Here is a 12,166-nt window from a genome sequence, read left to right on the forward strand (position 1 = left end):
TATTGACGGCGGATCTGTCATTACTGAAGCTTTTGCTTGTGACACAGTTGGTTGTCCTGATCTTTTCGTGGAAACTTAGCCTCTTTCAGCTCATCGGGATATGCCACATCGCGCTATAGTTACAACCCCCAACGGCGTGAATCGTTAGTACAGATTTGGATTCTCCTATCATACCGGTTAGAAAGCTTCACACTGTTGCCATTCAATCCAAAATGGACCATCGCAGCTATGCCATCGCTTGGATCTTGTCCACCCCCGATCACCACTCTATCGCTACTTCGTTCTTCGATGAGACCTATCATCAGTTCCACAGCGCAGCCTGGAATATGACCTACAGCACTGGCAGGGTCGGGCAGCACAACGTTGTCGCTGCGAGCAAGGGTACTGCCACCACATCTCAGAACTCTGGAGATGTCGTCGACAACTTGCTACAGGAGTTTCCATCTATTAGAGCGGGATTCTTAGTGAGCGTCAACGCGATAACGTCTCACAAGGGACCTGCACGTGTGGGCGATGTTGTGGTTGGAACGCGACCAAGCCTGCAGAATGGCATACTCTACTTCAATGCCAAGGAGACGAGGGAACAAAACCGTCTGGTCGTGACCGGCGAGCCAAAACACGTCCCTGAACAGATCGCAGAGGCTGTTGAGGGCTTCCTCAATCAGAAAGGACGTAACGACTGGCTGCGAGCCATCGCTAAAGGCAGCACTCAGTGCCAGCGGATGGTTTTCCGCGGTTTGATAGCGTCTTCAAAACAGCTCCTTAACGATGCAGTTCTCGTTGATCGCCTCAGAGGCGAGAATAACGTCGTCTGCTTTGAGACGACTGCTGCAAGTATAAAGTCTCAGTCACTTACAGTCGTCGCTGGTATTGCCGGCTACGCTGGCAGTGGCCAGAATGACTTGCCATCTGCCGAGGTTTGCAAGCTTGTTATTTCTTATCTGAGCTGTTTGACCCGTCGTGTCAACACCAATGTCGTTTCTGAACCGCCACTGACAAGCTACTACCACTACGAACCCATTGACCTTGAACGCCCAGGGTTTCGACTTCTCAGCCTCGAACGAGGGTTCAAGGGTGAGCCGATTCGGTGCCGCATTTTTCAGGCATATCTATACAACAAATCGGATGAAGCCAACAAACATAACGACCTAAGCCTCATACCATACGAAGCGCTGTCATACTGCTGGGGAGACAGTACAAGGCTCCGCCACACTGTTGCAGTGGATGGAAAAGTGCTTTTCGTTACGGAAAACTTGCTTGATGCCCTCAAGAATTTAAGACGCGATTATGAAGATCGCATACTCTGGGTTGATGCTCTTTGCATTGACCAAAGCAACATTAGAGAACGTGGACACCAGGTTGAATGCATGGGCAAAGTGTACGAATATGCCGACAGTGTCTTGTGTTGGCTAGGTCATGTCGAACATACCACCAGCCATCTCATCACGCTGTTTCAACGGTTCAAGAGGAATGTTCCACAAGTGGCATGGGAGAACTGGCCCCTTCATGATTCCAGATGGTCCCATACCTGGGAGCAGACACTGAGCGGCCAGCCAAATCATGACTATCCATCACTACTGAGGCGCCTAATGGCTAATGAATGGTTCAGTCGTGTCTGGATTCTGCAGGAGGTAGCCAATGCCGGCAAGGCTTCTCTTGGCTGTAGTGAGGGCTGGGTTGATTCAAAATCCTTTACTATGGCACCAACGCTTCTTGGTGTCCAGCCAGACAGCCAGTGCCAAGCCATCATTGATATTATGCCCGGTCCATCAAGGAAGTTTTCATGGTGGTCACAGGAGTCAAACATCTCGACCCTGTTGTGGAGATTCAGAGACTGCCAAGCGAGTGATCCTCGCGATCGGCTGTATGCCCTTCGAGGTCTTGCTTCTGATGGCAAGAGGTTTGAGGCAGACTACACCAAAACGGAAGAGGCTGTTATGAGGGATGTTGTGGCTTATTTGTTTGACCAAGAGAATCCCTCGGATACTTTCGGCCCAGCAAACATTGCAGACCTGCAGATAAAAATACCTGATCTTTCCGCTATCACTCTGGAAAAAAAGGTCCTATCTGGAGCAATGATCGAGGAGGTGAAAAAGTTCATGCAGAAGCAGAACTCGACGGTGTCGCTCTCGGAAGCTGTCATCAACTACACTTGGTGCACCCAATCAGACCTGATGGCTTATTTCGAGACTGGGCCAGCGTTCCAGGATCTTGTTCTCGGAGATATTTCCCAAGGTTTGGCAAACAAGCATACGAAGGCTTTGGGAAGATACTTGGAAGAAAGGGAGGGCTACGTGCTGGTTACTCAAGAGACTATGCAGGCCATATCCCGGAACGGTATAGACCTGGCTCAACTGGTATCACAACCTGGCCGAGACGATATTAAAGTTACTGCAGCGCTAGTCAAACACATCGCACGACAGGGGCTAGACTCGTTCAAAATGCTTCTCAACAGCCGCATGAGCGAAGTTGCTGATAGCATTATTAGAGCTAGAGAATTTGATGGAGACTTGATGGTGTTGTTGCTTGATCAACAAGGCGAAAAATTCCAGATCACAGAAGACTTTGTCAAAATGGCTGCCGGGAATAGCTTCTCCGGCGAGGAGGCCATGAAGTTACTACTTGATCGACGAGGAGACGAAGTCAAAATTACTGAAAACGTCATCAAGGAGGCTGTAGGCAATAGGCCGTATGGTCAGAAGATAATAAAGCTGTTGCTTGATCGACGAGGAGAGGAAGTCAAGATCACAGAAGACGTTGTTAAGGCCGCTGTAGGTAATCGAGTTTCTGGCGAGAAAGTGATGAGGTTGTTGCTTGATCGACGAGGAGAGGAAATCAACATCACAGAAGACGTCGTCAAGGTGGCTGTAGGGAATAGGTCGTCTGGCAAGGAGGTGATGAGTTTGTTGTTTGATCAACGAGGAGAGGAAATCAAAATTACAGAAGATATCGTCAAAGAGGCAATAGGGAATATCTTGTCTGGTGAGAAAGTGATAAAGCTGTTGCTTGATCGACGAGGAGAGGAGATCAAGATTACAGATGACATCGTTAAGGCGGCTGTAATGAGTAGAGATGAGAAGGTCACGAGGTTGTTGCTTGATAGAAAGCAAAGATTGAAGCCACAAGTGGGTTAAATGAAACCCTAGCGGAGTATTCGACACCTTAGTCCTCAGCATTGTCTCTAGTGTTATCCTCCGGGCCTTCAGCGGCAACCGGCTCACTGCTCATAGCGACCTCAGTTATATTGTCTTGTAATTGATTGGATATGCCTTCTTGTGTTAATTGCTGTTCCATCGGGATGTGTTAGCAATCAATGGCCCTTATCTACCCAACTCCGATGCTTCAGGACCAGCTCAGATGTCAGAATAGGCATCGGAGAACCATGTTCTACGATGGAGTTGAAGTGAGCCTCAGTCGGTCCTGGTAGACTCGATCGCTAAATCGCTATTGGCATCTCAATCCGCTGCCAATCACCCAACGGCTTAGATTCATTTGCCCCAAAGGCCGACTAGACGCTTACTGGGAGATGCAGAGAGCAGTAGTTACTCAATCGCCATCCGATCGGTGTCTTGGGGTAAACAGACTACTAACAAGACTTAGCAAACTACCTAGGTGGGGAGCAATCGCCGACAGCTCTTCTGGTTGTGACCACTATCCCATTAAGTGGCCTATTGGGCTTTTGGTACATTGCGAACCACTAAACTGTCCATACTTCTCAAAATTCCGTAGGATAGGTTGATCTCTAAAAATCTTTTAAATTGCTTACAAGTTTCTTCTGTAACAAAAAGGACTGGAGTTAATTTGCATCAACTTCCATGCGTGTGTGAGCATGTAGCTTAGCAAAGCAGCAATTCAATAAGTAATCGTACACTACCTATAGGGACTAGCCCCGGCAGTGACAGATGTCTAATTTTGGATTCTCTAATATAGTAAAAGTATAAAGCTAGATCTTATAATAACTTAATGACTCGATGGGGAAAGATTTCCGCATAAAGTTTGGCGATTCAGGCAACATAATCAAAGTGTAACCCATTAATCACAGCTCAGCCTCCCAATGCACGAGTCAAGGACACTCGTGGGCAACCCATAAGTTGAGGAAAGGGCACAACGGCTAACTTATGAAATCTTATGGCATCAGAAAATTCAAATTTTGGCAACCTACTGAAATTTCGCATTTATACCTCAAATTTAATATCTTGAGCCGATTCTTATCCTGCAGATACAAACTAAACAGGCGCTACAACACCGTCACCTCTCAACTCGGATTTCAGCCTGCCCGACAACATGAAGTTTTTCGCCGTAATCTCTCTTCTTTTCGCCACTGCGGCATCGGCTCAGTCTTGCACTGGCAACGAGCTCCAAAGTTGCCAGGGCAACAAAATCAAGTTCTGCAACCTCGCCAAAAACAATGTGTTCGATGTAAGATATCTATGCCATCTTTATTCAAAACCTGTTAAAGAACGGAGTCGCTGACTACTATTATGCAGTTCATGGATTGCTCTCCTCAAAGATGTGTCAATGTTGCAGGTGGAGCCAACTGTCAATAGTTTGATCTTTCTGCTTTCAAAGATGCTGGTCACAGTCCAATCAGAGGATCATACCATGAACTTTAGAGAAGCGGTTACTAGGCTTTTTATTTGCCCATGCTAGTGGTTGCTGTGGCTATGCCAAAGGCTCCTGCTTTAGGAATCAATTCACTGACATCTTATTGGCAAGGACTTCATGTTACATACCAAAATCAAACTGCATAGACTTATGAAGAGTTTTAATTTCTATAATAGCTGTCTTCGGGAGGTTCCATGCTTTGGGTGCGTGTTTTTGGATCGCGCTTTTCATGGCCAAGTAGTCCAATTTCAGCCAAAACTTGAAATCCAGACAATTTACTCAAGTCAACGACTGACACCAGCCTAGTATTTGTCTTTTGGATATGTATTATGTGGTCCCTAAAATGCACTGTTCAAAGAAAGCAAGTTGATCATGCATTGGTTTCACTACAAAAGGGCCAACGAGGTTTTTTAGTGCCCCCAAGTCATTTGTGGCAGTCTCATTTGCTATTGGCGCCTCGCCTGTGAAAAACACTGATTCTCATGACGACGAAGGGTGGTATCCCGTCAAATAAGAGATGGCAATGGGTGCAGTCTAACGAACTTACTTTAAGGCCCATACTTCTCTAAACACTATGTTATTTTACTCATTACCGAAAAAAAAATATGTATATAAAAACAAAAAGAGCACTTTCAGGCTCGGCAGGTCAAGATCCGCACGGTGCTTATCTGCCAGCTTGCTCCATGCAGGCCAATCGAATTCCCTAAGGCTAAGACCACATTTTTGCAAAAACGTATTGAACGATTTGGTAGTTTCATGACCTTGGTGGTCCGCAGGACTGCATCCATGTGGGTATAAATCTTTCACATTACCCTGTGAAGAAGGACAATATTTGCCTATTTCCACCATTTACTTCAATAGTAGTGATCAGAAAAGATGGGGAGTAAAAACGGGTCTCAAAACTCATAACTCAGACTGTCACGGTAGCCCTGTTTGACATGACTACAATGTGTGTGCACCCACAATACCCGATTCGCTCGGTAGGAACATTTGTTCCGCCTCACCCCACCAAACTCAGCCCTGGTCTTTTTTACCCGAATTCCTAATGGCGGTTATGTTCGCCATCTTTCGAGGCAGATTTCCCAATAATAGGTTGAGATATCAGCACGTGGATGTCTGATCAGCTCACTACACGTATCACTACAAGGAAGCGCCATGGGCATGCAAGCCAGTGAAGCAGCAGGATCGTTCTTCCCCGTAGCGAATTTCGCGCTCAGAGCTTCCCACCTGTTAACTTTGTGAGCTGCCTTTTTAAGGTAATAGAGCACCCTGTCTTCCGGCCCGGACCGTAAACAGCGCGTTGTGGGTGTGGCGGGCTGACGTGGAGAAAAAGATATAGCCATTGGATGGATCGGATTACCTGAATCCTTCATGCATCAATCCCGAGGACGAAGCTTTTTATCGACGAATCGGGTTTCCCGGGGTTGCACATACAGTGGTGATCATTTCCGAATCGTGGAATCCTTTCATAACCCCTATACGTTAGTGCCAGGGGGCAGGGGTAACAATAAGCTTCGTATTCCAACAACCTAGCCAGACTCTGCACTCACCGGCTACCCGCGCTTGTGATTGAAGTGGTTTGATGCTTCAAGCCCACCCATTTTAAATTGCTTCAGTCCTTGAAGACTGACCTTTCGATCATTGTAAGCATACAAGTGCTTGCTATGGTTGGTCAGCTTTCCGTATTGGCTGAGAGTTCTTTAACTCTAGAACGTCAGATGAAGAAGGACATATAAATTTGTTCGCTATTAGCTGCTAATATCTATGATTTGTTAACATGCTGTTTCCCCCTTGTATTGACCATGATTCAGAAACACTCTTGTTATTCGTTCGGACTTGATGTGGGACAAGATGTAGAAGCAGGGTCTTAGTCTACATCCTGACCCATGATTAGTTCCTTGCCAAGGACACTATTACCCGGCCATCGACCAACCCAGCTCCTTCCTCTATAAGCGTATCATTTTATTTATACAGTTAATACGACCATACGAGGCCTGTAGATGTTAAGCAACTTGCACAAGTTGCTGCTAGTCGAGTGTAGGTTGCAACACGTAGAAATGCCTCTTTCTACCCCCATTTACCTTTTGCAGTAAGAGTATCTCATCGACTCCGAGATGACCCCATTTTTGCTAAGCCATAAAATCCACATTTTTGAGCCATTTCTGACCCTCAGTACCAACAGTACAAGAATAACATGGCTGGGCCCCACGAGCCTCCTAATGCTTGGTGTCACAGGCAGGCTACAGGCAACGCTGCTAAGACTATTATGTACCGTCAGGTAGTACTAGAGTATACTGGCACCTCTGTCATAACCAGTAGCTCTAGTAAACAAATGTAGCATAAATTTAAGTACAAAGCCCCAGTAAAGCCTCGTGTATCGCAACCCTGACCAGCTTGCTTTGCCCTTGGCAAAATTGGGGTTACCTCACAGTCAATGGGATACGTGGTTAGAACTTATAGGACCAAAGATAATCAGATCGGATGTCAGCTGACTAGGATTTCTATGTATCATATAAGTAGTCGCCGACACGTCTGTCATAGTTGTAATAAATTGACGACTGAAGTACCTACTTTAATCTAGCGCTTTTGGTTGACTTGGCAAAATCTCCAGATGCCCCTAGCTAGACATTTTCCGCTAGGTAGTCTGTACCTGTTGCCACCCTAACACACTGTGAAAGGAGTTGTGCAAGAGCATCCTTGATATCGGGATTACTGTAAGAACCCCATTACCGCTAATGCATGCAATACGTAAGTATGTCTGCCTATCTCGCGACATGTGAATCGCTTCCTTTGGGGTTGAAAGTCAAGACGAGTCCGAGGCCACAAATCATGGCCGTGAATCAATCCACGGATAGCTTCGGATCCTTCCTTACACAGAACACCGCTAAATCGAAAGGATCATGACACGGTCTAACATGGGAAATCTGACGCCAAGGGTTACTCTGTAAAGCAATGGCCAGTAATCAGAAGAACCAGAAAAGTATATAAACAGATATCCTCATCCCTCCAGATACCATTTCCTCTTCACCCTCAAGTACTCAATTCATCAAAGTCATACACAAAAACAGCTATTCTATAACAATCAATCTTCCAGTCAAGATGCAGTTCACTTCCATCATCGTTCCCACCGCCCTCTTCCTTGCCTCTGGCTGCCACGCCTGGGCACAGGCTTCCAACGGCGTCTGGGTTGCCAACAACCAGTACCACAACATCCGTGGCTGTAAGTTGTCTTGGCTTTACTGTGAATCCTGACGTTAAGAGCGTTCATGCTAACACCTCATGTTTCTTACAGCCACTGTCCACGAGGCCTGCACTACCATGAACACCCAGAACATCCACCCCGGTGGCCAGAAGTGCTCTTACTGGCTCAACGGCATTGGCGAGATCTTTGACGGAAGTACGTATATCCAGTTCATAAACCCAACTGTGTTTTTTTTGAAACCGATTACTAACTCAACATTGCAGAGTGCAAGTACCAGGGCAACTCTGTCCTCTGCGTCAAATAAGCGATCAATACCTGGATTTGACATGGAAAATGTAGATGAGCAATTAGTTCTGGGGATTGAGTGCCTTCCTAAGGATTACCGCATTGAAGCTTTCTTGGGTGTGAAACCTACAATCGCTTCTTAGACAATAAAATGCTTTAGCTACAACCATTTGCAGCCAACAGTGACTTTGTTCACCACTTGTTTACCGTTACGAGGAAGCCGCTGAGGAGTTACCTAGTGAAAACTCGAGTATTTCAGCCACGCTAGTGTTGTGAAATGATCATAAATGACTTTTGACGGGACAGAATCAGTCTATGACAGCAAGCTCAGGCATCTTTTTACTGTTAGCTTTGAGCATTATGGTTCTAGGGCTTGCTCTAGCAGAGGGCTCAATGCACGACAGGCCAGAAGCATTGTCTTTTCCATAAATAATCATGGAGCTTTAAAAGGAGATTAGAATAACGCATGAGTTACTTTATTATTTTAATCGCCACAACCCTCCTCGCTGGTGATATCTACATAGCAAGAAACACAAAGTTCTGAGAGACAGATGACTCGACCGCAGTCGCCCCGCCAAGCTACCAACCTTCTATTTAAATCTCACTCTCAAACATTGTTCTTGTTGCTGTAGTGATATGCCAGTGTCTCATGACTGCTGGCGCCTCATCCATCAAATTTACGCCGCCAATGCACGCCTCAGTCCCAGGATGAAAGGTAGGAGTGCGAGACCAACAATTGACGGCATAAGAATTTAATTCAGAGCTTTAGTGACGCCGGTTCCAATGGTCGAAGTAGTGTAAAAGTGAGCAGGTATCTAAAAAGAGCTTCTCAGTCACGTCGTATTGATCCAAATATGATCTTGTGGTGTAACAAAAGCAAAAACGAATTCCGGAACGGGGAATTGAACCCCGAGCCTGACGGAGCCCTCGGATGAGAGCGTCAAATGTTGACCATTACACCATTCCGGATTTGTCTGTGGATGGGGCCCTCTCAGGTGGTTTCACAAAGGTAACCCAGCGTGCCAAGGCCCACTTGACCCACCTAGCCTTAACCGCCTTGCACAGGTGCCGGCGAGTGCTCTCACTTAGTTGCTAGAGTAGCTGGAGTCACGGAAACAAATAGTTTTTCTTATCCTGCTAATTTTTCTCGCAGATCATGATATTGGAAACTGATTCGCTCATAATAATAGCGCAATTCTAACCATATAATCAGCAGTATTTGCCTGGTACGGAAGAATGAAACATCTTTGCCCAGGGGCATTAATTTAACGTAAAGCAGTTGAATGTCCTGCTGTCTGGCTCCAAAATATGGGAATGCATCTTTATTGACTATTTTAATGTTCTAAGGCCTTGCTTAGAATTATAGATGACTTGAAATGCAACAATACATAAGCTGCTATTTATTTAGAAGTCCTTTTATTGAAGCCAGACTTGAAAGTTATCCGCAACTCCGAAATAAGATAAACTTTCAGAACAACCCTAAAAAACGACATAAGTGGTGTTTAAACGATCGATATGCGTAGTCAAATACCAAAACCGAATGATTACATTTCTTCGCAGTAAAATGGTCTGCCGCGTGGGGAAAGGCAGGACGACGAGGATGAAGTGCGAAATGATAAGAAAGAGCAAACGTACTTCAATCTAATCAAAAATGTTTGAAGGCTAAGATTTTAGAACCTCCTTGCAAGCACGACGATGATGTCGGACGATTTACCATAGCATCTACTAGTATCTCGGGTAGAAAACCGGACGTCACGTGACATTCCGTGAATGCAATCCGATGTGTTGAGGGTCGCAATGCAAACGCCGATTAGGTTACATCGTCACTGGCGCCCAGTTAATCCATTGGATTAATGTGTGTCGAGAACCCTTGCAATTCCGGGAATACAGCCCAACTCGCTTTTTTTTTAACTTTTAGTTTTTTATCACTGATCTGTTGGTGCTTTTTTATGTATATATATCCAAGGGCCAATCGTGGCGGCAGCGTAGGCGCCTACACCCCCGCGCCATGCCATGACTGCTGGGTCTTCGTCCCACAGCTCTCTACTTTGACCCCTCGGCACAATTTGGCATTTTATGTGATGGAGAAATACATGCAGAGAGGAACTGTGCCCTTAAGAGATGCGTTACTAGGGACCACGCCCATCCTTCGATTTCCAGTTGCAAAAAAACGATTGGGGTTCCAACATGGGGTAGAATGACACCTTAGGCGGGTATGCTGCGGCGAAAGGCGACCGTGGGAGAGGCCTTGGTGGGGTCATTGGTCCGTCAGCGCTTCGGCTCACCAATAGACGTTATTGTCAAGATGAGGGGTCAGAGCCGCGCCCGTCTACTTAACCCAACCTCCAGCCTTGCCCAAAGGACTGCCAACTTCCGTTCTTTTCTAATCTTACTGATCATCTTCAAAATGGCGGATCCTTTGAGCATCGCTGCCTCGGTGCTCGCTGTTGTCACAGCAGCTGTTTCATCGACAGCTACTTTGATTGACACCATCAAGCGTTACAAAGGTCGCGATAAGACGCTCCAGCGGCTAGAGAGTGAGCTTGAGGACCTTCTCAAGCTCCTTGGCGTGATCGAAAATATGTTCCAACGCGATGCGTCCATGATGGCACTTCTCGAGGGGCCTATTGCTCGGTGTAGTCAGATCTGCACAGATTTCGAAAAGGCCATGAAGGAATTCACTGGAAAGGCAAAGACAGGATTTTTAGATTGGGCGAAGCTGGAGTTTAGAAAGGGCGACATCCAGGAATTTATCGATACCATCACAAACTACAGATCTACAATCGCCGTCGGTTTGGGAGCCGTAAATCTGTGAGTTGGGCGTTGTAAGATTGTGGGAGCGAGCCGACGCTAATGCTTCACAGACACACAGCTAAAGCTAATCAACAACTCATCGAAGAATACAACGAAATGGTTCAAGACACGATATACAACCTGAACCTTCGCCTGCAGAGAATTGACGAAAAGATCGCGAATCTTTCGCAAAAATCTGTGAATGACGCTGATACAACTTTTGATCTCAACGATGAACGTGCAGTCACTGAGCGATGTCTTCGCATTTGTGAAGATGCTGAGGCTTTCCTTGAATCATTGACGGATCAGAAACCGTTGCTTGGAACTGAATCATTATCGGAGGACGCCAAAGATCAGATTGATTCCTTTGACGCGCCACAACTCACGCGTCAAGTGTTGAACCAGAACAGAGATAGCATCGCAGAGATGGTTGGCCGTCTCCGGGAGCGGCTGGATTCTCTACCACAAGATGGGAAGACTGGAAATGATCATGAGAGGACACGTCTTAAACAGGAACTTGACGTGTTTAAAAGCTGTCTAGAGGTATGCAGAGTGGCGTCCAACGAAGTTGCTTTGCAGAAGAAACACACTGTTGGAGAGGCCATAGCAGATGGGGATAGTGACCAGGTCGTGGTCACGACGATGGCAGACCTTTTCAACGTCAAGAAAGCGGAGTCGAAAGGCAGGTCAGCCCAACTTATTGGCTCAATGTCAGACGAAAGTCTCCAACAAGTATCTGAGCGCCGGTATACCAGCCGCTTCGGGGCATTGCCCAACACTCATACAACCACCTCACGATCATCGAACGATGTTCCGCGCAGTAGAGGCGATGTCTTCCGCCAAGAGAGCTTTGAAGATCGACGTACAATGGCATCGCGGCCTAACAAACCGAATACACACGGAATAAGAAGGCGTACGGCGGATGAGCGTACTTGGACCAGGGAGGACGGCGATGAACGCGTAGATTGTTAGTAACTTATGCATGCCAATTAAAAGTCTCACACTTTGGAAAGACCGGCAGTTCCTACCGTGACAGTTTGGATCGAAGAATGTCGCTAATGATCGGTACGTATCGCGTCGGGCGGTTTGAGAGGGTGTTTGAACTGCTCTCAACTTGCGAGAAGTGTGCGCCCATACTTATCAGTGTCAAAGGCGTAGTGATCAGTTAGGAAAGAAGGACTGTTGACGAAATTTTGCATCAATACACTTCAACTTCAAAATATCTGGTTGAATAGGTGAAAATGAGTTTTGATTGAAAATGACGGAACTAAATACTAAGCT

General features: G+C 46.3%; 4 protein-coding genes across 4 annotated transcripts; all 4 read left to right on the forward strand.

Moving 5' to 3' along the window:
- Window positions 1–212: 212 nt before the first annotated feature.
- On the forward strand, window positions 213–3,134 carry CTRU02_214862 (ankyrin repeat and SAM domain containing protein 6; the record flags this gene model as incomplete). Its single annotated transcript, XM_036726624.1, has 1 exon — window positions 213–3,134. One exon carries the CDS (start codon window positions 213–215, stop codon window positions 3,132–3,134), a length of 2,922 nt encoding a protein of 973 aa, XP_036581811.1.
- Window positions 3,135–4,284: 1,150 nt separating this feature from the next.
- CTRU02_214863 (uncharacterized protein) lies at window positions 4,285–4,547 on the forward strand (the record flags this gene model as incomplete). Its single annotated transcript, XM_036726623.2, has 2 exons — window positions 4,285–4,419; window positions 4,488–4,547. 2 exons carry the CDS (start codon window positions 4,285–4,287, stop codon window positions 4,545–4,547), a joined length of 195 nt encoding a protein of 64 aa, XP_036581810.2.
- A 3,157-nt stretch (window positions 4,548–7,704) lies between these two features.
- Window positions 7,705–8,111, forward strand: CTRU02_214864 (uncharacterized protein; the record flags this gene model as incomplete). Its single annotated transcript, XM_036726622.1, has 3 exons — window positions 7,705–7,825; window positions 7,898–8,002; window positions 8,071–8,111. The coding sequence occupies 3 exons, from the start codon at window positions 7,705–7,707 to the stop codon at window positions 8,109–8,111; spliced, it is 267 nt and encodes an 88-aa protein (XP_036581809.1).
- A 2,388-nt stretch (window positions 8,112–10,499) lies between these two features.
- On the forward strand, window positions 10,500–11,857 carry CTRU02_214865 (uncharacterized protein; the record flags this gene model as incomplete). Its single annotated transcript, XM_036726621.2, has 2 exons — window positions 10,500–10,903; window positions 10,957–11,857. The coding sequence occupies 2 exons, from the start codon at window positions 10,500–10,502 to the stop codon at window positions 11,855–11,857; spliced, it is 1,305 nt and encodes a 434-aa protein (XP_036581808.2).
- Window positions 11,858–12,166: the final 309 nt, after the last annotated feature.

This window comes from Colletotrichum truncatum (genome assembly GCF_014235925.2).
Source record: "Colletotrichum truncatum strain CMES1059 chromosome Unknown Contig_0012, whole genome shotgun sequence".
In the NCBI taxonomy this organism is placed as follows: domain Eukaryota; kingdom Fungi; phylum Ascomycota; class Sordariomycetes; order Glomerellales; family Glomerellaceae; genus Colletotrichum; species Colletotrichum truncatum.